Source organism: Ornithodoros turicata, chromosome 8 (genome assembly GCF_037126465.1).
Source record: "Ornithodoros turicata isolate Travis chromosome 8, ASM3712646v1, whole genome shotgun sequence".
NCBI lineage: Eukaryota > Metazoa > Arthropoda > Arachnida > Ixodida > Argasidae > Ornithodoros > Ornithodoros turicata.
The window spans coordinates 14,154,549-14,175,898 of record NC_088208.1 but is presented as its reverse complement, the minus strand read 5'-3'; the positions used below and the strand labels follow the sequence as shown (position 1 = coordinate 14,175,898).

Below are 21,350 nucleotides of genomic sequence, written 5' to 3'. Positions count from 1 at the left end.
AGACCAGGAGTTGAGAACTGGAAGTCAGGTTAGACCAGGAGTTGAGAACTGGAAGTCAGGTTAGACCAGGAGTTGAGAACCGGAAGTCAGGTTAGACCAGGAGTTGAGAACTGGAAGTCAGGTTAGACCAGGAGTTGAGAACCGGAAGTCAGGTTAGACCAGGAGTTGAGAACCGGAAGTCAGGTTAGACCAGGAGTTGAGAACCGGAAGTCAGGTTAGACCAGGAGTTGAGAACCGGAAGTCAGGTTAGACCAGGAGTTGAGAACCGGAAGTCAGGTTAGACCAGGAGTTGAGAACCGGAAGTCAGGTTAGACCAGGAGTTGAGAACCGGAAGTCAGGTTAGACCAGGAGTTGAGAACCGGAAGTCAGGTTAGACCAGGAGTTGAGAACCGGAAGTCGGGTTAGACCAGGAGTTGAGAACCGGAAGTCGGGTTAGACCAGGAGTTGAGAACCGGAAGTCAGGTTAGACCAGGAGTTGAGAACCGGAAGTCGGGTTAGACCAGGAGTTGAGAACCGGAAGTCGGGTTAGACCAGGAGTTGAGAACCGGAAGTCGGGTTAGACCAGGAGTTGAGAACCGGAAGTCAGGTTAGACCAGGAGTTGAGAACCGGAAGTCAGGTTAGACCAGGAGTTGAGAACTGGAAGTCAGGTTAGACCAGGAGTTGGGAGAACCGGAAGTCTAGTATAGACGATGTGGACAAATGGATGTTGGGTTTAAACCGGAATTGGATACCCAGAAGTAAAATATGGAACGGAAAGGGCTGTTAATGCTAACGCATTTCTCTCGCGTTTACCGCTAAATCGCCAGTGATTTTTTTTTCTTCACCCGAATTTGCCTGAATCTAGAGCTCACGCTTACTTCCCCGATTTTTGCCCCCCGAATTTGGAAAAAAAAATATTTCCCCGAAAACTTCAGGCTCTAATGATAACTTTATTGCTTCTATCGGTTACATTTGAGCTGTTATACCCGCTTCAGTTGCAATGCTCCAACTTGAAAGAAAGTACACTAAAGCCTCATTATCGAAATCAATGGAACCTCAGAATCATCCAACATACTGTAATCAGTGTATTCATCCTCCTGTTGCCGTTTAACGGTGACTAAGGCTTGGAAGGAAACCGGGGTGCACCTTGTACGAGTTAAATGGGTTTTGCAGTGTTAAACCCAAAAGCACAAGGACCTGCGCATAGTACAGTGAAATCGCTTCCAATTTTTAGGCACGGTTCCTCAGAAACTGCAGCAACGAGGACTACTGTTTGAGTGATCTCCACATTGAAGCTGACCTTGTCCTACCACGGTAAGTACATAAAGAGAACCACGATCTCGAGCTTTGAGATGCATGTGTAAAACTTAGCATGACAAGAGACTGCGCTCTACAATGGAACTGAACTTTGATGATTGCCGACGAGCGCACATCGAAAACAAAACCTCAGGTTCACCGGCACGTGTGTCCAGGCAATGATGGAAGATGACTATAAGACTACATGCTGACGGACCGTGCGTCTGCTACACATGTTTATGGCCCTATATGCTTTCAGGATTTATGTTTTTGTTTTTTAATTGGGGGGGGGGGAGCATTATTTCAGGAGCTGTAAAATTGTGAAAATCTGGTGATATCGGGTGGATAATTAGCAAAAACTGCTCCTCAAAATTTAGGTTAATGCAAGATACGGAACATCTGTTCTGAATGTCCAATGCTTAATGCTCTCCAGTGCCTTTGCTGGTGGCTGAATTGGCATGTTGCCATATTCATTTTCTTTTCTTTTTTCTTGTTTTACCAAATTCATGATGCAAATTTGGGGTAAAAATGGGTTTTCCCTAGAACACAGGACCCTATGCATGCTCATAGCTGTTGCACAAGATGTCCCAAATGGAATGCTCAATTTTTGGCATTTGAATCGCTCACATTTCTGTGACACCCATTGCAGGGAGGATGGCGTTCCTATTCTGCATCTGGGTGAGGAGTACATCAACATGTCTGTGAAAGTTCACAACTACAAGGAGCCAGCCTACGATGCTGTTCTTTACATTCAACATCCACCAACAGTCAGCTATGTGAAGCGCACCATGATTACACCTGTAAGTATAGGCCCGAGAAAAATTAAATTAAAAAAAAACAACGTGACTACGGCGCAATTTGCAGTGCACGTACGGTCAGGGGTGTGTAATACTGCGCATCTCATCTGAGTAGTACATATTAAGTGTTACATACACAGGGAGTGGCTTTTTCGGGATAAATTTCCCCTTCTCAGATTCGGGCACTATTTTTAAATCTGTAATTTGAGGAGAAATCGGGGAATAATTGTGTGTTCGGGTGTTATCGGGTGTCTTTTCTTCTCCTCATGTGTATTAAATCCTTCCCTAATCTTTATTTATGTATTTATTTCATAATATTAATTATTATATAAATATTATTGTTTATTATATTGTTATATAAATTATTAATATTGATTAATTATATATGCTTAATAGATGAATTAATTAATTGATTGATCAATCAATCAATCTGTGGGACACCTACCAGTGCTAAGACCGGAAGGCATCGTCAGTGGAGAAGTCACATGATGATTTCATAGTGAGTGGAATCTGGAAGAAATTGGGTTTAACCTGAATTGGTCAGAGGTCAGTTTGGAGGGAATAATCGGGCGGAATCGGGTTTAACCTGAAAAAGTCACTCCCTGTATATACAGGACGTCCAGACCAAATTTTGATGGAATTTTACGTGACATCGAAATGCGTTACTTCAGTTACATTAAAAATCGGTATATTCCGACCTAAGTGCAGTCAAGTCCGTTTTCGACCGCTATTAGTATGGAACTATCAACTATCTCCTGATTCGTTATCCTCGTAAATTTCAACTAATGAACATATTAATTGTGAATGATAAGCACAATTTGCAGTGCACGTAGGTTCAGCGGTGTTTTATCAATTGTTACTGCACATGCTGTCTAAGTAACAAGTCAGGATGTCCGCACTAATTTTGGACGGAAGTTTACTTAACGTGTATATGCCTTATTTCAGTTACAATAAGTGTGTATATATATCCTGAATCAAGTGCAGTGTGGTCAAGTGCACTGAGTCAAGTTAAAGTCACGAGCCCTTATGGGACCCCTATCGACTGTGGAACTATCATCCACATCAGGCATTGTGCTCATCAGTTTGAACTAATGAACTATTTAATTATGAGAGGTAGAGGTTCACTGCAATAAAACATCAGTTCCTTTTGATGCTCTGATGGTGTGATCAATTATAGACCCTGAAGTTTTCGGGTTTTATATTTTTCCAAATTCGGGGGGTAGAAATCGGGTCAATAAATTTAAGCAAAAGAAATTCATGCAAATTCGGGCAGAAAAATTACCATCAAACTGAGTTCGGGGAGAAATCGGGCATTATTGTAGAATAAACATTCACGGTACCGTTTATCCAGAGTGCCAGAAGTAAGGGGAAGTCGCATATTTTGTGAGAAACTAGTATGTCGATGCCTTGAGGTCTAGTAGGTGATGCCTAGGTGCAGTTTTGCAGGTAGAAATCGGGTTTAACCCTAGATAGGTGAACCTCAATTTGGGGTGCAAATTCGGGGAAAAATCGGGTTTAACCCTAAAACGTCAGGGTCTATCAATTAAGTGTCGCGCAGGAAAATGATCCCACGAATATGGTGGAGTTGGAGCTAACATTTGTCGCTCCTTCAGACGCCCACTTTCTCGCTCGTCCTTAAATGCAAGGATAAGCAAGAGCTGCTGCATTACCTTCCTTTCATTTCAGGGCCAAAGAGAAAGAGAGAGAGAGTGCACACTTGACAGATAACAAAAAAAAAAGCTACCTCCACATCAGCCGTTTTTCGTAGGCATTGCCTCTCGCTATATTGGTTCGGTCCTATTTCTGCAAATGGTAACTGCGTCAGGGGAATGGATGTTTTCTGTTGCAGGAAGCCTCTATCTTTTTTAATTAAAACTGCCTCAGTCAAAATTAATGAGGACAGTGCCCCAGGAGGTCGCTGGCGTGGCCGTAAGGTGGCCCATTTGACCTTGACTATATGGCCATTTGTTATAAAATTGTATTACAAAGTTCGGTCAACAGTTAGTGTAGACACCTTTGTGTTGCTGTCCGTGAAGAAAATGAATTTCTTCAAACTACAAGTGCCAGAGGGATGCACCAAAAGGTGTCTCCTGCGACCTTCTTTAATGTGGCATTGTTTGCTTGCACCCCTCGTGAAACAGTCATTTACCTGCCTCGGTTTAAAGACATGACTGTATGTGTCGTCACGGTGGTGTAGATCTTTAAAGTGCCACTACGGACTGTATCTCGTGTCTTCAGAGTCCTTGCTAGGAGATGACTGCCCTCTCTAGAACATGACATGATTGCAGTTTGTGGGCTTATGATTACGTCACCCACTCCACACGTCATCGAAACTTGTGGAGGCTCAGCAGATCTTCAAAATTAACAGAAATGCGCAGCGTTCGTAAACAGGATTGCAATTTCGCATAGAGAATCCTTGAGGCACCTTCTTCTCGTGGACTGCATAAGACAAACTCTGTTGTCCAGAGTCCGTAGTGGCCCTTTAAATGTTCTAAGTGCATCTTTGTGATGCATTGTCACATGTGATGAATTGTGGGGTATATATTACTGTGGGGACCTTGATACACTACTCCAAATTTGTCTTTGCAGTCGTCCGAATTGCACTGTCGACCACACAACGCAACACTTCTTTCGTGTGATCTTGGGAACCCTTTCAATCAGGGAACTGTAAGTATTGGATTGTTGCGACGAAGCATTGCTAATACACAGTTGCCACGAAATCGTGTTCAGATACTTATGTAAAGAAAATGAAAAAAAGAACAAAGTGAGGACAATCCTGTGCACCAAGTTTGTGAAAACATGCAGGCAATCAGTGCGATCTGCAACTGAAGCACGTGAGATTTGTTCTCCGGATGAGTGATTGACTTTTAAGTGAGGCAAAAAGCAGAAGCAACCAGATGCACAATTGTAAAGAATTTCAGGTAGGGGAGCTTGACATGCTTCATGAGTGTGCACCATTCCGCCAACCTGGTTTTGGCCTAGGGCCAGACCACATCTTAGTACAGGTTTTCCCGCCAATTTTAATCCAAGCGCCATCAACATTAATCCATGTGCCATGCAAACTTTATGGGACGTGGATTAATTCAGCTGGCACTTGGATTAAAATTGCCGGGAAAACCTGTTAGATCATTACAACCGTGTCATAGGCGCACCCCTTCCCAACGCCCCGCATTTGGAAGCTAGCGGTGGCGGTGCTCATCGGCCCGGTTGTTGCTTCAACTTATACAACGCTTTGTACTTCAGCTTACCTTAGTAGTTTTGTACGAGCGGTGGATATCCCACGGAAGATGTTTCATTCTAAAGTTGATTATCATCATCATTTTATGCGTTTTCGTAGGATCTGTTGCTGTCGTCTGCTATGGTAGTCGTACGTCCGCTTCTGCGCGTTCAAAATTCGAATTTCCATTGTCCAATCACGATGTAGATGTCCACGTGTGTCACGATGTAGTCCAATCACGCGGGCCGATGCGTAGCGCCCCTAATGGATTGTGCGGACAGGCTCCTCATAGGGGATGCCGATTATGACATGGTCATTATAATGTAGTACGTCGTCGGCAGGACACCCTGTTGCCTGCTGCATACTTCATGGTACACATGGTATTTGTACAATACAATATTGTACAATACATGCAATACAATACACATGGTATTGTATTGCATGATAAAAGCGCTTGACGTATCATGGAGCAAAACAGTGCGGACGAGAAGAAACGAGGAAGACACACTGGGATCCATACTAGCAACGAGGCTTTATTGATAGGTGCAGTTTGGATTGATTTGTTGATTTTCACTGGATTTTCAAATTTGTTGGTAATCCTGTGGTGCACAGGTTACACGAGCATGTCAGTCAATAAGACAGTGGGTCATATTTCTTTGGTGGTCCATTATAGTAGGAACATACGTTGGCCTTGTTTCACCAACACTGGTTAACTTTGAACCGCGATCAAGGGTTGTGAAATACTGGAAGTTAACACTCAATAGACCTCTGCCAAAGAAACGTCACCGTGACGTAATCATGACGTTGGTGGGCATAGTGAAACCGAAACAGTGCGGATGGAGAACACCACCATTTCACAAGGCTGTATTCCTTCATGTAAATCACAGGTGGCTTCCTTGTATTAGTGGTACACACAAATGAGGTCACGTTTTTAGTCTCTTTCATGTCTTCATTCGCGTTCCCAGTCCACCGCTGAAAGAAAAAAAGGCTTCACCCCAAGATTTGCATTGTCTGCTGTGTGCAGAATGTGGTTTGTTGTTATGACTTAGTTTGGGCTTGCTATGTATAGAGATACCACGTGCATTCCGAGAGAAACTCGTGCCCTTCAGGCTCCTGAAGATGGAACGACACGGTAGCCATCTTTAGAAAGCGCTACCAAAAAAGATAGAGCTATCAGTACAATGGAACAGAACAAGGCTATGCAACTAATGATTAGGGCCTGACTTTTTAGGGTTAAACCCGTATCCGCCCGATATTTACCCCCCGAACGAAATCTGTCAAATTCGGGTTTAACCCGAATCTACCCGAAAACATCCGGGTCGCGTGGCACACTCGTAAGCGTGCATTAAGATAATGTTTGATAACATTGCTAAACATTAGTTTCATGTTAAGACAAATTTTTATTAAACAAAAAAAATCACCCGAATTCCTGACGACAGAACATGCCGTAACGGGATTTAACCCGAATACACCCGAATTTTCAAATGAAAAATATCACCCGATATTTACCCCCCGAATTTGGCCAAAAATAAAACCCGAAAAAGTCAGGCCCTACTAATGATGTGTAAGGAATTCCATAAAAATCTTAGAATATGAGAAGCCACATTTAAACGTGGCCTTCTTGCGACTTATTGATGTTTTTATATGGTAGTTCCAGTCTACCAAGTTGGTGGCGCTGGTGTACCATGTGACTTTGTTTGTAAACAGGGAGAGGTCTATTAGTTCTTACAAATGTTATTTGGTGATGTGACGAATATTTCAGTGACAATAAGTCCCTCTAGTGAAGAAACAGTCGAGCGTTAAACTCAAGTTAGGGGAACATTGCTCCGTGACTGACCAGATGTTAATCAGTGTTGGTGAAGTCCGGCCATTGTGGCACGATTAAAAACAGTCGTTTTTATTTCAGTTAGAATTCTACATTAGGTTCAGCACCCTGAAAGAAGCTATGGAAGAAAAACGTTTGGCGTTTGTCTTAAGAGCAAACACGTAAGTTTTCCCTTTTGTGAGCATCTTAAGAACTCTGCAGGCCACGGTAGAGGAGGCTTTAATCTCCAACATTTCCTGTCGCCTTGTTTTTCATTCTGTTGCAGAACGAGCAATGAGGAAAACGAACAAGATGACATTGAAATTAACGTTCGCGTTGTCAGAGTTGCGCAGCTGGACATCAGGGGGTGAGTTCCACTTTTCTTTTAGGCACCGAGGGAATGTCACTTAAACGGGCGCCAAAACGCAAACGCAACTTGCTCTCAAATGAAAGTCCACGTTTCGATTAGTATAATGCGAGCAAAACTAGTTCACACAGCGCTACCGTTTAGAAGAAAACGCAATGAAAACAGAGACGTCTTTGGCGGCAACGAACGGTATCCCCAGGAGGCAAAGATTGGCAGCATCCAATGAGACAGCAGGAGAAGCGCACAAATACCTATCGTGGGCATGTGGATTTGGAATGGGTCCCATCGTAGTGTTCTGTATATGCGTCATGATACGCACTGCAGCATTTATCCGTACCGATTCACTGAATTGTTGCCCACTAAACAGTTCATGCGAATGTGCCACTGACAACATTTATCTTGACATGCTTTGGACATAGGGTTTTCACCTTCCGTAGTGAAAAATACCGGCTGAGGGAGAGGAGGTGGAATAGAGGGAAAGGAGGAAAGGCTCGCGGGAAAGAGAAGTGGGTGAGGGGTGGAAGAGAACACACAGAAAACAGAGAGATAGAGAGAGAGCTCAAGATAATACGAGGAAACATATGTTCCTGGGTGTAATAATAATAATAATAATAATAATAATAATAATAATGATGATGATGATGATGAATAACTAAGGAAAGAATTGGGGACTGCAGAGTTGGATCTATGCTCCAGATTTATTCAAGCTGTAGCAGAATGTTGAAGAGAAAACCCCGCAAAAGCCCATATGAAAGGTCTTGAGCGACAAATACCGGCAAAAGGCTGCCGGTATCACCTTCCTACCGGCAACCGGCAGAGTGAGCAAATAACTGGCTGTGCCGGTATAATACCGGCCTGGTGGCAACCCTATTTGGACAGCGACACCAGTCCACCCCGCAAAGTGCGCTATGTTTTTCACAGACACTGCTTTATGGTGTGGCACCTGCGTGCATGAGCAGCATGGGCTAAAAACACTGATGCACGAGTTGAAACGACGTTCACTGCTTGGCACTGAAGCAAGAAAGAGTCCGGTATAATTTTGATTGTAGCTCTTTTTAACGGAATCAAAGTTTTGAATTTGATAACGGGTACGAAACTGACATAGTGTGTAACGTAATTTGAAGTGAGCTTGTTTTTGCATTTTAGTGCCCCCCTTTAAGATTGCTGAAAACTCAGCTAAATTCAGTAGGCATCCTGTCCGAATTTTCCACAGAACAGATTTTTGCGAAATCTGATCTTTGTCTCGTTGTGCCTGTTGGTACCATGAGGAAGTGCCAAATTTGAATCGTGCATTGCTTCCATGTTTGTTGCTAAGTAATTTCTCACCTCGATTTTTCCTCCTCCTGCTATCAGGGCAACAGAACCAGAGCAGGTGTGGTACGGAGGCAAAATTGTTGGTGCCCAGGCCATGACTTATCTCGATGAAGTGGGCAGCGAAGTTAGACACAAGTATCAGGTATACTAGTTTACGTTAAAATTCTTCCTCATGCTACAAAGTGAGAAAAGGAAAATTCATAACGTGGTCACTGCCGCATGACAACTATATCCACGTGTCCAGAGAGGCCAAACACTGTTGTTCCTGCAATTTTTATGCAGTTTCTAGCTTCCGTTTGCTGGTATGTCGATGATTTCAGTCTTTCTGGTCTGGTTTCACTTAGGTATTCAATCAAGGCCCATACACAGTGCCCCAACTTGATGTCGTCGTAACGTGGCCCTTTGAAGTGGAGAACAACCAAAGGCACGGAAAATATCTCCTTTACATGACAAAGGATCCCGTGGTATGTATTCATAATTGTCGTACAACGTTGAAAGTACCAGAACAAATAACTCATTTGCATTGTCATCTGCCACCCATGGGAGGCTGTGATACCGTGGAAAATTGTAGGGCTGTGCAAATAGCAAAATTTCCGTTGCGAACCTAGTCCGAATAGTTAGTATTTTCGGAAGGCGAGTAGAACTCTAATAATTTTGAATACCTCGTGGTGAAATATTTTGTGATGTTGTGCTCATTCGATGATGTTCTGCTCCAAACTTGTGAGCCTTTTCATGCAGCATAACATATCGTGAGGGAAGGGCCCCTCTGTGTTGTGTATGGTAGGCTGCAATAGTGGGATGAACTGCATTGAGAGTTAACCAACATGATCCACACTGCCTGCTTTGTGTGCAAATCCTCATTTATATGTTTACATAAACAAAATATAGAAACCGACACTGAAGATCTTCAGTGTCGGTTTCTATATTTTGTTTATGTGATCTACAGGACTTGACTCCTCTCTTCGTATATATGTTCACATGTATGTTGTTATATGTTTACATCGTAAATTTCCTGTACTTTTCTTTTAGAAACTGCACGTATTTCCATCTGTTACTGAATATAACTCTGAAAGATTTACTGGATTATGCAGTGCCCAGAGTAGTGTTGACCACGAAAACGCAGAAGTTGCATACTTGAGTGGCAGAATACTATAAGCAATGTAAAGTGGGCTTCACCTAACACTTGGGTGTAATGATGTGAAGCCGACTTGCAGAACGAAAAAAAAAAAAAAAAATGGCGGTAACGTGAAGTGGACTTCACCTCCTTGACATGTCAGGTTCTTAAAATACTTGCAGTTTTAAGTGCGTTCTCAAGACATTTATATGACATGATTGCGGACATGGCAGCAAAACCTTGCATCTCAAGAAACTAAAACAAAATTTTTGGCTTTTGATTCGGCTAATGTTTGTATTCTTTTAATTTCAGGTTGGTGGTGACGGAGAATGTCGTATGCAACCAGGTCAAGTGAATCCTCTAGGATTACAGGTAAACTGGCTTGACTGCATCATGGCTGTGATAAACTGATATGCTGCACATGTGTACAAACAAAGAGCTTATCCGCAGCGCTTACGAACATGAGGTAGTATTAACCACAAAATGATAGCTCTGTTTTTAGGTGTAACTAGGGCTGAGCAATTGCTCGACATTTCGAATACGAATTGAACATTTTCAGTACAGTCAAACTCCTTTATAGCGAACACCTTTTTAATGAAAATACCACTACAGCTAATTTTTTTGCGGTCCCGCTGGAGCCCTATAGGTCCAGTAATGGACATCCTTTTTAATGAAAATACCTTTACTGCAAATTTTTTTTTGCTGTCCCCTGAGTTTCGTTGTAAAGGAGTTTGACTGTATTGAGTTTGACAAATCTATATTTGTGGGTTTTGAATAAATTGAATGTCTTCAAACGTTCAAGTTTTCGCGAATGCACAAGCTTAACGTGGTAAACCCACGCAATGAGTTTCCCCGAAACGGTGCTTTCCGTGCTTGTGACGGCAATGTCGTGCAAAATCATCCAGTCTGTCTGCAAATGATTTTTAGACAGCTGTGTTTCTTAAAAGCGTTACTTGTGAACACGACACGAGGGGTCTCAATCACAATGCAATGCGATCACGATGCAAAAAAAAAAAAAAAAACACTGCCAGGTAACTTGAGAGAGCATCAGCTTAGACACGAAAGATAGGTGGAATGATGGTGCGTCCTTTTAGGATCGCTGAAGATGGAGGTTCAGGGCGGTAATGAGAGCAGCGGCACCTGGTTACGATTAGTCACCAAGGACCACTTTGTCAAGAGGTGTCGTCTATTACCCACGCCTGTTACGTCTGTTACCCACGTCTCTATACGGTGGTTTCGGCGCAATATCATCGGGCGCGGTCATGACGCCCCCACAGTGCTGTAATGGCAACCGGGTGACGTCAAGCAAGATGGGTGCTCTCCAGGAAACTGCCGTATTACCCGCCATGACATAAGAGGACAGATCTTACGTGACTAAAGCGAACTTTACAGGAGATGTCTTATAGATTGCTTAGGCACATGGATAAAACTTCTATGATACAGAACTATGCAGCAGAGGTGCGCACGGGTTGCATCCTTGTGTGCAAGTCACTATCAGCGCTGCTATCTGTTTTGTGCAGATTGGATTTCATTTCACTGTTCTTCTGCGTCGGCTTCCGTCTCCTCGTCCGATTGTGATATTCGAATGCTCAACCTGAACTAACCTGAACTAAGAATCAGTGTCGGTATAGTCCGAGGGCTGCATGCTCGTTGCGCCAGCGCGTGGACATCCAGATTGCAAACTGCAATCTGGATGCACTAACCATCTGGATGCATTCTTGATGCACACACAATCAACAATCCACACACAATCCACAACCTGGATGCACATTGCACACTGCTGTGCAATCAGCTGGTTCCACAGCTGATTGCAGTGCAACCAGATTGCACTGCAATCTGCGCTTTTCCTCTCGTTCTTGAGAATGCCGACAACGCAGACCGGGCCCTGATTGCTGGCCTCGTTTTTCCGATCTCCGCTGGTGGCCATTCTGAGGCCTCTCAGCATTGTCTCGTTTCTTGAGAAGGAGAGGGAAAACGAAAATTGCCGATTGTTTCTTTTTCTGATAAATCACGTACAATGCAAGCGATGGATCTTGTCACTTTTGTACTCGTGTCAAGGTAACAGCATCTTTCATTCTGTGAGTAGAGGTTTTTGCATTCTTATGTTTAGAATCGCAAGGTGCAGCCGGCTGCAATACGTACCAGGTCGCGTCAAAGAAGGGAGGTAGTGATTTCACCGGAGGAAGTACGTCTGGAAGGAAAAACCATCAAGCTGGTAACTATGGTAAGGCAGTCTCTTTAAGTCCTGTTGATGACATTCCATCATTTACGTTTCTCTGACGAATAGAGTTAACACTCTCAAGATGTATGTGTAGAGCCTGAGGTTTCTGGAATATATTTTTGTCTAAATTCGGGGGATAAAAATCGGGTAAATAAACGTGTGCACTAAATTCGTGCGAGTTCGGGTGAAAAAAAACTTCTAGTATGCTAAATTCAGGAAGAAATCGGGCTCACTTACTCAAATTAACTGTAGTGCTTTGGCACAAACGGTGATGTAGGTGTATTTGCTGCCAAACAAGTAAGTTAGTGCATTCCTACACACATCCCATGAGGTCAGTTTGGCGCGTAAAAATCGGGTTTCACCCTAAAGAGGCAACTTTCAATTCGGTGTGCTAATTCAGGTAAGAATTGGGTAAAACCCTAAAACTTCAGGCTCTATGGATGTGATGGAGTAACTGAACACAATTTAGTGAAAAAAAGAAAGGAATGGGTGCAAATGTTGAGCAGGCTTCCACTTCAAGTGGGAGCATCCCTGTTGATCGATGGTGTAGCCAGAAAAATATTTCAGGAGGGGTTCTGTGGGGACTTTATAGGGGGAAGGAATATTTCCTCCTTGTTTCCATCTCCCAAATGCGCTATCAAGGGTGCATACTCGAAACCAATGGCTACACCACCGGCCTATATCTATCATCCCCCATTAACGTAACGCGTATCAGTTAATGTAAAACTCTGTAATTTTGCTTTATTTGTTTTGTAATGTGTCTTTTTGGATGTCTGGGTTTGGGTGTCTTTTGGGCACCTATTAGCAGCCCCCAAATTTTGCGATTCCTGACTGGTAGAGCTTGTGACTTGATTAGCTTGTTTCATAGCAAGCCTGGGACTGCCCCGTACCGCATTGAATAACATATAGGCTGCTTTCCAGAACTCACCCGGGTCAACCCGAGAGTAGGGAGTAGCTACTCTCCGCGTTCCAAAACCTACTCAATGACGTCTGTCCAAAAGCAGGTTGCCTACTCGAGAGTGGCTACCCGAGGTCGACTCGCTCTACTCCCTATCAGACGGGAGTAGGTAAGAGTAGTGACGTCAGAGCTGTCGTCTGCATTGAAATCTACGGTCGTCTGCTTTTGCTGCTGCTCGTCTCTGCAGCATCATAGCGAAGCCAGGAAAGTTCCAGTGCGAATTTTGCGACCTGATGTTTTCTTCAGAGCAACATGAACGGAACCATACATAAAGCACACATCAGATCTTTGTATGTGAAGGTCGAAACCTGTTTCTGTACGTTTCAGAGCTAGCTGCAGATGATAACAGTGCTACCCTTTCTCGGAACGTGCGGTAAATACCTCTAATTCACAGCGTGGATGCTTTACGAACCCACGCAGATGTCCCAATACCGAAGTCAACAGCATCACACTAAAGCGAAGCAGCGGACAGCGGTTCTTATGTCGCGGGGCCCAAATGTCAATGTCGTCTGCTGTCGCCATGTTGAGAATCGTATTCGCGCCCGTTCCACAACCTACCCGATGGTTACCCTACTCACGTGGTCACGTGGTACAACTCTGTCACGTGACCAACTCCTACTCGAGGGTTAGTTGTGGAACGCACCCATAACTGCAGTAATGCACATGTTCATACTGCAGAGCCGCTCAAATGCACCCAGCTAATAAAATATTTGAAATTACAGCATGGCTTTTAGAGCTCTTTACCAAAATTTTCTCACCCCCTTATGACTTGCAGAAACTAAGGGCTCATGCACATGTAAGGTCCTACAGCTTTCTGGAGTACCCCAAAGGGTACATTGCCAATAGAGAACTGTCACGCTCTTGCTCTTACCCAAGAAACATTGATAGAAACAGATGTTTTCCTTTTTTTTTTCAAGGGTGGGGGTGGGGAGAGGTGTGGAGGCGTAAGGGCCTTTCCAGCATCATCGTTTGTGATGTCCAGGTGATCAAAATGATCAAAAAACTTGTGATTATTTTTGCTCGTAAGAAATGTGTGAGCGAATGAGAAGATGTGTTGATGTCAAGGGCTTCATGCTGATTCTCACGAGCTAATCTGCAGCTCTGCTTACAAGTCCTTGTCTCTGTGGTCCAATCAAGTATGGCACCATATTGAGGGTATCGAGCAGGTCGAGGAGGTACTGGAGGGGGGAAGTCGCAGAAAAAACTTGCTCGTTGGCTTCATTCTATCAATGTTTCTTGTGTGCTTGAGGTCTTAGTGCTTATCTCCAGGCAGTTAAGCTGCTTCTCTTTGAAAAGGAAGAAGGTCCTGAATATGTTTCCTGAATGTTCATCTCTCCTGTTCCAGAAATGCAACAAGGGCAGCGCGAGGTGCTTCCAGTTTCGGTGCTTAATCCGCAACCTCAAAAAGTCTTCTACTGCTACGATCACTATTACGGCTAATCTGTGGAATGCCACTCTCGTGGAGGTAAAACCGGCAGTGCATCGGCATTGGGCCGGGAGAGTTGACACCCTTTCTATCCTGCTAGGATTACCCAGCTGTTGATCAAGTGAGCATCTTCTCTTCCGCGGAGATACAACTCGACCCTGCGCTGGAGGTTCGGCAGAGGACAGAAGACGACTATGCTGAGGTACTATACACTACTAGTTGTTCTGATACTGGCATTCGTGAAATTCATTCTCCAGTTAGATTTCAATTGAGTACGTCATTATTCTATCCTTACCCTATTCCAGTGCTGGTAATCACACTGTATTGTCTGAGTAGCCAAGTCGATGAAAACAATTTGCGTGGAACTGTAACTAGACCAGTTAATTGTGAACGGTACCAGATTTGACATTGCCTGGCTGTTACCCCTTTTGTGTGCTAGTGAGTGCAGTGTAAGGGTTCGTGTGAGGAAGCCCAAGAAGTCCAGTATGCCGTATCAAAAAGTACTTTTTAGTACTTATAGTACCTCGTATGAATATAATTCGACCCCCTGTGTTTTCATGTTTTGTGTCTTTTGAAAATAGGGTTTCATTCCAGGATTTGTAAAATAGGGTAAAATCAGGAGATATGGTTCTGAGAAGATGGAAATAAAGAAATTCAGGTTTAAAATTAAAAAAATATAGCATATAGTCCATTTCAGATAAACACTTGCTGATGAGTGACTTAGCTGAGTTTAATGCTTAGTGTTCCCCAGTGCAAGAAGGTAGAATGTTGAGTCAAGGTCCACTTCACAAAAGTAACAACAAAAATGTGAAACACTAAAGCTTTCCTTGAACGGATACAAGCTTTCATGTAGTGGACTGCATTTCGTCAGGTATAAAAATAACAACACTAGAGTTAAAAGTTAGTCTAACTTCGATGCTGTTTTTTTTTTTTTTTTTTTTTGATGAAATGCGGCCCACTTCATGAAAGCTGGTATCCATTCAGCTTCAGTGTTTTACATATTTGGTGTTACTTTTGCCAAGTGGATAAATTTGTACCTCGGCAAGTTCATTTTGGGGGGTTCTTCTCATTTAACCCCAAGTGAAATCGGGAGGGGAAATGGGTTGTACTGGGTTTAACCCTGAAAAACAAGACCCGAAATATAATTTTTCGTTCAATTTCTTTGATCCATACAGGCAGAGACAAAGGCATACCCCGATGCCAGTTTATACCAGGCAGCGGAAGGCGTCGCCCTCTGGATTATCATTCTCTCTGTCTGTGCAGGGATCCTCCTGCTTCTCATCGTAATATTTATCCTTTACAAGGTGAGCTTTTTGAACCTCGAATCATGTGCAATGATTTTTTTTTCTGCGTGTTTGTTTTAGTGCAGTTCAAGCATGCTCGTTTCTGGCAGCACATGTTACTTTAGCTTCGAAAATTCCGGAGTTTTAGTTTGGAAAATTTAGTACTATATTGAACAAGATTAAAATCTGGGCAGGTTGGTTATTCATTTTAAAATCGATAAAACGCCAGTGCTGGGTAAACTGGGGATGGTACAAGTAACGACAAACAACATATTAGTATATTGCAGCTGGGTTTAGATAAAACTAGTTGCGACCAGCTCGCGTGGTGTAGTAGATAGGATGATCCCCTTCCTCGACTGGGAGGGGACATGAATCCCGGCACCGTGACTGCGCTGTCCGAGGTTTCCTCTGGGCTTTCCAGCGAATTTTCGAGACTGATGTCGGCACAGTTCTCCATGAAGTCGGCCCAGTACCCCGCACCCATGTCCTGCTGTACGACTCTTCTCCATCTGTCCGCATCCATACACTGCTCATAGTCACAGTTGCATTGCAGTGCAAACTCGGAATTTAAAAAACAATAAAATAGAACTGCTTGCAGCCCATTGCAAACGTTAAATATGAAAGATAAATGTCACTGATCTTTCAGTCAGGCGGAGCCTGGTTTATCTTGTGTTCTCCCGATGCACTGGAAATGAAAATGTCTCGCGTGAAGTACATGTGTGGGTCTCAAAGAGGGTAGTGCGCTGTTGTGCACGAATGGTGGAGTTGTTGTAATGCATGTGCTACAGGTATATATAGTTCACAAATTCTGACACATAGGGCCTACAGCCTCCAATAAAGCGGCACGATGAATTGTCGTTCCAAGTTTCACGTTTAGCGCCGTCTCATGACCACGTTCGATCTTTTCTAAACCCATAGCTGGGATTCTTCAAGCGGAAACGTCCCAGGGAAGGATATTCGCCCGCACCAACTTCGGACAAGGAACTAAACGGCTCCTAGGAATCCAAATTCTGCTGAACTCCCTCAGGAAGGCCACCTGCAGTGATGAGACGCATTACGATTGGCTGACCCCCGACACTGTCGTCTGCCATCGCAGCATTGAAATCGCCCGATTCGCGTGTTGCTGGGGAGTGCAGAAACATTCAGGTGACCTTTGTGCCAGTGCCATGAAACAAAAGTAACCGCCCGTCCAGTTGCGCATGGTCGACCTCACCATGCGGTAGCCGAGCTAACCCCGATGGATAAGCTTCTTGGTCTGTGCTTCTGCCAAGATATTGCGCTATGGATTTTTTCGCTTAACTGGTTTTGTGGCTCTCTTCCCCTCCGCTGGACAGCCACGTTTTACATACTGAGCAGACAGATCAATTTAACTTATCCGACCTTGAGTTCGCTTGAGAAGTGCCATTGTTATTTAGTACCACTGCAAGGGTTAGCTAACTAGAGTTGAGTATGGGCAGCTAGACATGAAATTTGTGAGTGTAATGAATTTCGTGTAGATTCATTGTTTTTTTGGAAGCAAGGTTCACAAAGTTGTGGCTATAGCTATCCTATCAAGATCAAAGGAACACATTTATAGATCACTCGTCCTGCGCTGATAGGCTTAAAACATCCACTCTTTTCTTTTTTTTTTCTGTTTTCATTCATTTCTGAGGATGCAGAAGGTATTTATTATACATATAAATGCTGCTCAGTGCATGGGCAGGAATGTGCTTTTTTATTTTTTATTTTAATGTACATGCAAAGTTTAGTTCAGTTTTGCAAAGTAGCAAAACTACACATCATAAATATTTACTATGTGACCAAATCATGCAATGGAGATGAACTATAACTAACATTTAATGACGCTCCTAGAGTATACAAAGCGATACTAAGCCCGTATATCCCGTATTATGAATATGAGATGCAGTGGGGTGTATTCACGAAAGTTCGTGTCGCACCCGTATTTGGTTTCCTTTATGCTTGGAGCGTGCAAATCACCACTGCCAGCCCTATTACTATGGTTGTTTTAGGTTGATGTTATTATTGCGATAAAATGATATTTCTTCTTTATTTTCGCCGTCAAACGGTTGCTACCACTAGGAAGCTTCTCCGATCCAGACACAAAGTTCTGCATCTCCATCAAAGTCGGCATCACGCGCGACCGGAGCCGTTCCAAGGCACACTTCAGCCTGCGGCAGGATAAGCGTGAAACATCCCTTTCGCCCACAGTCATTCTAGAACTGTCTTAAAGAACTAATAGAGTTTAATAAAGAAAGGAAACATTGGTTCAGCAACAACCGGGGAAAAGTTGCTCTTATGAGCTCTAAAATCCTTGTGGCTCTCGCTCTGTTGCCCAACGTAGCTCTCTGTACCTGCCTCACGTCCCCCCCACCCCCTTGGAACGGCTCTGTACTTGACTTTCCGAATTTAAGTAATTTAATGACTGTACCAGCAGTGACGTCATTTTACATGGTAGTTACTCCTTATGTACAGCTGTACAGCGCTATTTGTGTTAGTGCCAACTGCCAAGCGGGAAAATTGTGTTCAAGTGTTGCCAGTCAGCGCACGCACTATTCTGCAGAGTTTATACTTGTGCGTTTTACTTTGAATCGACAATCTCTTTCTTGCGCCTGTCCTTTTTCCTGCATCATTCATCTGTACATACGTCTGTACATGCTTACAACGTGAGTGCTTCAAATAGGAACAGGTTCATTGGAGCAGATTTTGCACCGTTCTTCCTTGTGCCACGCAACTAATGGAGATCGCTAGAGCTAGATTTTGTACAATACTTGTGTGCTTCCATTTTTGTTTGTGTTGTGCCTGTCGGAGTGGATGCTGTAAATAATGAATTATCTTACGTGCTTTAGGGTACTTAGGGTACAAGATTATCATTATTCAGCCTCGATCAACGAGCAACAGCCAGATTGGTGTACGACGGACTACAACAAAGTTCCGAGCCTTATCGAGCAAGTGTTGCATTTAGAATCAGCTTGATTCATTTGCTTACCACCTCTATACTGCCAAGTGAAAAACATGCATTTCTTTTTTTTTCATCTTCTCTAGGATCGGACTGATATTATGTAATGCAGACGTTGTAAACTTTTTTTTTAGAATGGGGTGGAGGATTAATGAAATGTTTCATTCACACGCTTTCACAGAAGGCGTCCACCCGAGCAGCACAATATCTTGGCCCAATATCGGCTAGATATTGGCAATATGTGCCAATATCCAGCCAATATTGAGCCAACATGTTGCGCTGCTTGGGCAGCGACCTGTTCCTGATCAACAGGACTACCCACTCAGTGCCCACAAGCCTAAAAATATAATTACATAATATTTATATGCACTGATTGCGTGTCTGGTAGAAGGCCTATATATGTTGTTGCATCTCAAAGCTGCTGCATTCTACATTCTGGCGTAGAGACTGACAAAGACCATGCTTTCGCAGAACCTGCAAAGTGTTGTTTATGAAATGGCTTCATAGTGGAGCTGCTCTAAACTTTTTGATTTGTGATTTGTTCATCAAAGTCTATGAACTGCTTTCTATAAGTATGGGCAGCATATAACTGTATTCAGTGCAGTATAACTGTCATCTTCATGGTCATAGCATATTGTGTAGTCATCTTCACTCTGTGGCTGGCACTGCCAGAAGGCTGAAGTGCTGCGATATTTTGCTCTGCGATGCACAAACAATGATGTGTGATAAATAATATTAATAAATAATGCCTTTATGGTGCAATGAAATGAGACAATATCAAAAGTTCGCTCCGTAGCAATCTAGCGTGCTGTTCGGGAGTTGAAGATGGCTGTACTACGTTCCTCAAGGAGAAACTCATTTACAACGGTCGCAAAGTTGTTGACCCAGCAGCAGGTTCTTGGCACCAACGTGCTCTTCCTGTGATGCAGACATTGCTGATGAATTCACGCAGTGTCTTGAGGTTGTTAACAAGGCAATGTTGCTCTGTTAGAATACTGTTTGTAAATTAAATAAATGTTTAACTTTTTAGTGAATAAAAATGAGAATAAATATCTCCACTCACTGGATGTTTAGAAACTGGGCATGATGGTACGTTAACTACAGGGTGAATTTAGCAAAGGTTACGCATTTTGATCGCGTCCAAAAAATAGAAAATGACGCCTCTGGCACTTCAAACTTTGCAGACTGATCGTCATTTGCCCGAAGTTTTGTCCATATCTTTTCAAACTGTATCATTTTGTAGGAAAAAAAGTTAGAAACCAAATTTCAAATGCTATCACTTTGTAGCAAAAAATTAAGGTGCAAGGTAAATTCTCACCTCATGCATTTCCTATGTACTGGCCGCAAACCACCATTTTTTCATCTGTCTGCTTCACGTTCTCATCACCACGTATAGGTGGCGCTGCCTCGAAACCCTGCATCTGGTCCATCTGGGTGGTGGTTGTTCCATTGGTGTTGGTTTTGCTTCATCTCCAGGCAGCACCACCTATATGTGGTGATGTGAACGTGAAGCAGACAGATGAAAAAATGGTGGTTTGCGGCCAGTACATAGGAAATGCATGAGGTGAGAATTTACCTTGCACCTTAATTTTTTGCTACAAAGTGATAGCATTTGAAAAAAAATATGGATAAAACATCCGGCGAATGACGATCAGTCTGCAAAGTTTGAAGCGCTGGAGACGTTATCTGGTATTTTTACGACACATTCATTATTACACTCAATCAAAATGTGTAACCTTTGCTAAATGCACCCTGTATATGTGCTGAAAAAAGTTAGAAGTCAACACCCACGATGCACTCAACGACGACTACTACATATTCCGAAGCATTCAGGTTGGAGTTCCCAGAACGATGTGCTTAACGCACATGGTTCAGGGAACTCCAACAATGGAGGCGAAAATACCATCACTAGTGCATCCAACTTCAAGGGTGCACCAATAGATGAGTTCAGAAAATCCCAGTGCTCTTTGCGCACGCATTGCATCCTGGGTACTTGCTGAGCGGGGGAATGAAGAATAATCCTTCACATTTCGCTTTCGCTGACCTCGACACGTAGTGGATAATGGACCGGTAGGGGAGAAATCGGAACAGTTTGGAGGCCCACCCGTTTCTTTCGCATTAGTAAAGTCCCACAGTTCAAAGCGAAGCTAAGCACTCTGGGATTTTTTGAACTCGTCTATTACGCGAATACGTTAATTATGCGAGTAAATAAGATATTGCAAGAAAACTAACATTTACTGACCAGCACCATTGTTTTCTGAACACATTCAGTGAACACTTGATTGGCCTACACTGTACTGCATGTTGTTCCATTCTGGTCCTACAGTGATGGCTGTCTCTGCTAAATAGTCACTTTGTTTGTTTTAGTTGCTACTGCAGGATGTCCAATAGGATGGCAGAAAAAAAATGTGAAAGACCTGTGCATAACAGGTCATAATGGCAAGACAAGGATTGTTCTGGGGGGGTCCAGTCTAGGACAGCATTGCCTGGGCACAGCCTAAGATATATCGAAGCACTTGTTGATGACAAAAATTGAGGGCAGAGTCAGGACATGTGGGATCCTCCTCTAGATCTTCCCCTGGACAAGTAATTGAGAGAGGTTGCTATGACTTGTGCT

At 43.3% G+C, this 21,350-nt stretch overlaps 1 protein-coding gene across 1 annotated transcript in view; it reads left to right on the top strand.

Annotated features, from left to right (window-relative positions):
- Positions 1–19,133, top strand: part of LOC135366490 (integrin alpha-PS1-like) — a 110,962-nt gene extending 91,829 nt beyond the window's left edge. Inside the window, exons 14-26 of the mRNA XM_064599202.1 lie at positions 1,215–1,294; positions 1,926–2,076; positions 4,663–4,740; positions 7,197–7,276; positions 7,381–7,461; positions 8,815–8,917; positions 9,120–9,239; positions 10,202–10,261; positions 12,000–12,113; positions 14,414–14,533; positions 14,595–14,696; positions 15,670–15,798; positions 16,696–19,133. Coding sequence (XP_064455272.1) covers positions 1,215–1,294; positions 1,926–2,076; positions 4,663–4,740; positions 7,197–7,276; positions 7,381–7,461; positions 8,815–8,917; positions 9,120–9,239; positions 10,202–10,261; positions 12,000–12,113; positions 14,414–14,533; positions 14,595–14,696; positions 15,670–15,798; positions 16,696–16,776 — 1,299 coding nt within the window. The 3' untranslated portion in view covers positions 16,777–19,133. The remainder of the gene's footprint in view (positions 1–1,214; positions 1,295–1,925; positions 2,077–4,662; positions 4,741–7,196; positions 7,277–7,380; positions 7,462–8,814; positions 8,918–9,119; positions 9,240–10,201; positions 10,262–11,999; positions 12,114–14,413; positions 14,534–14,594; positions 14,697–15,669; positions 15,799–16,695) is intronic.
- The last annotated feature ends 2,217 nt before the right edge of the window (positions 19,134–21,350 follow it).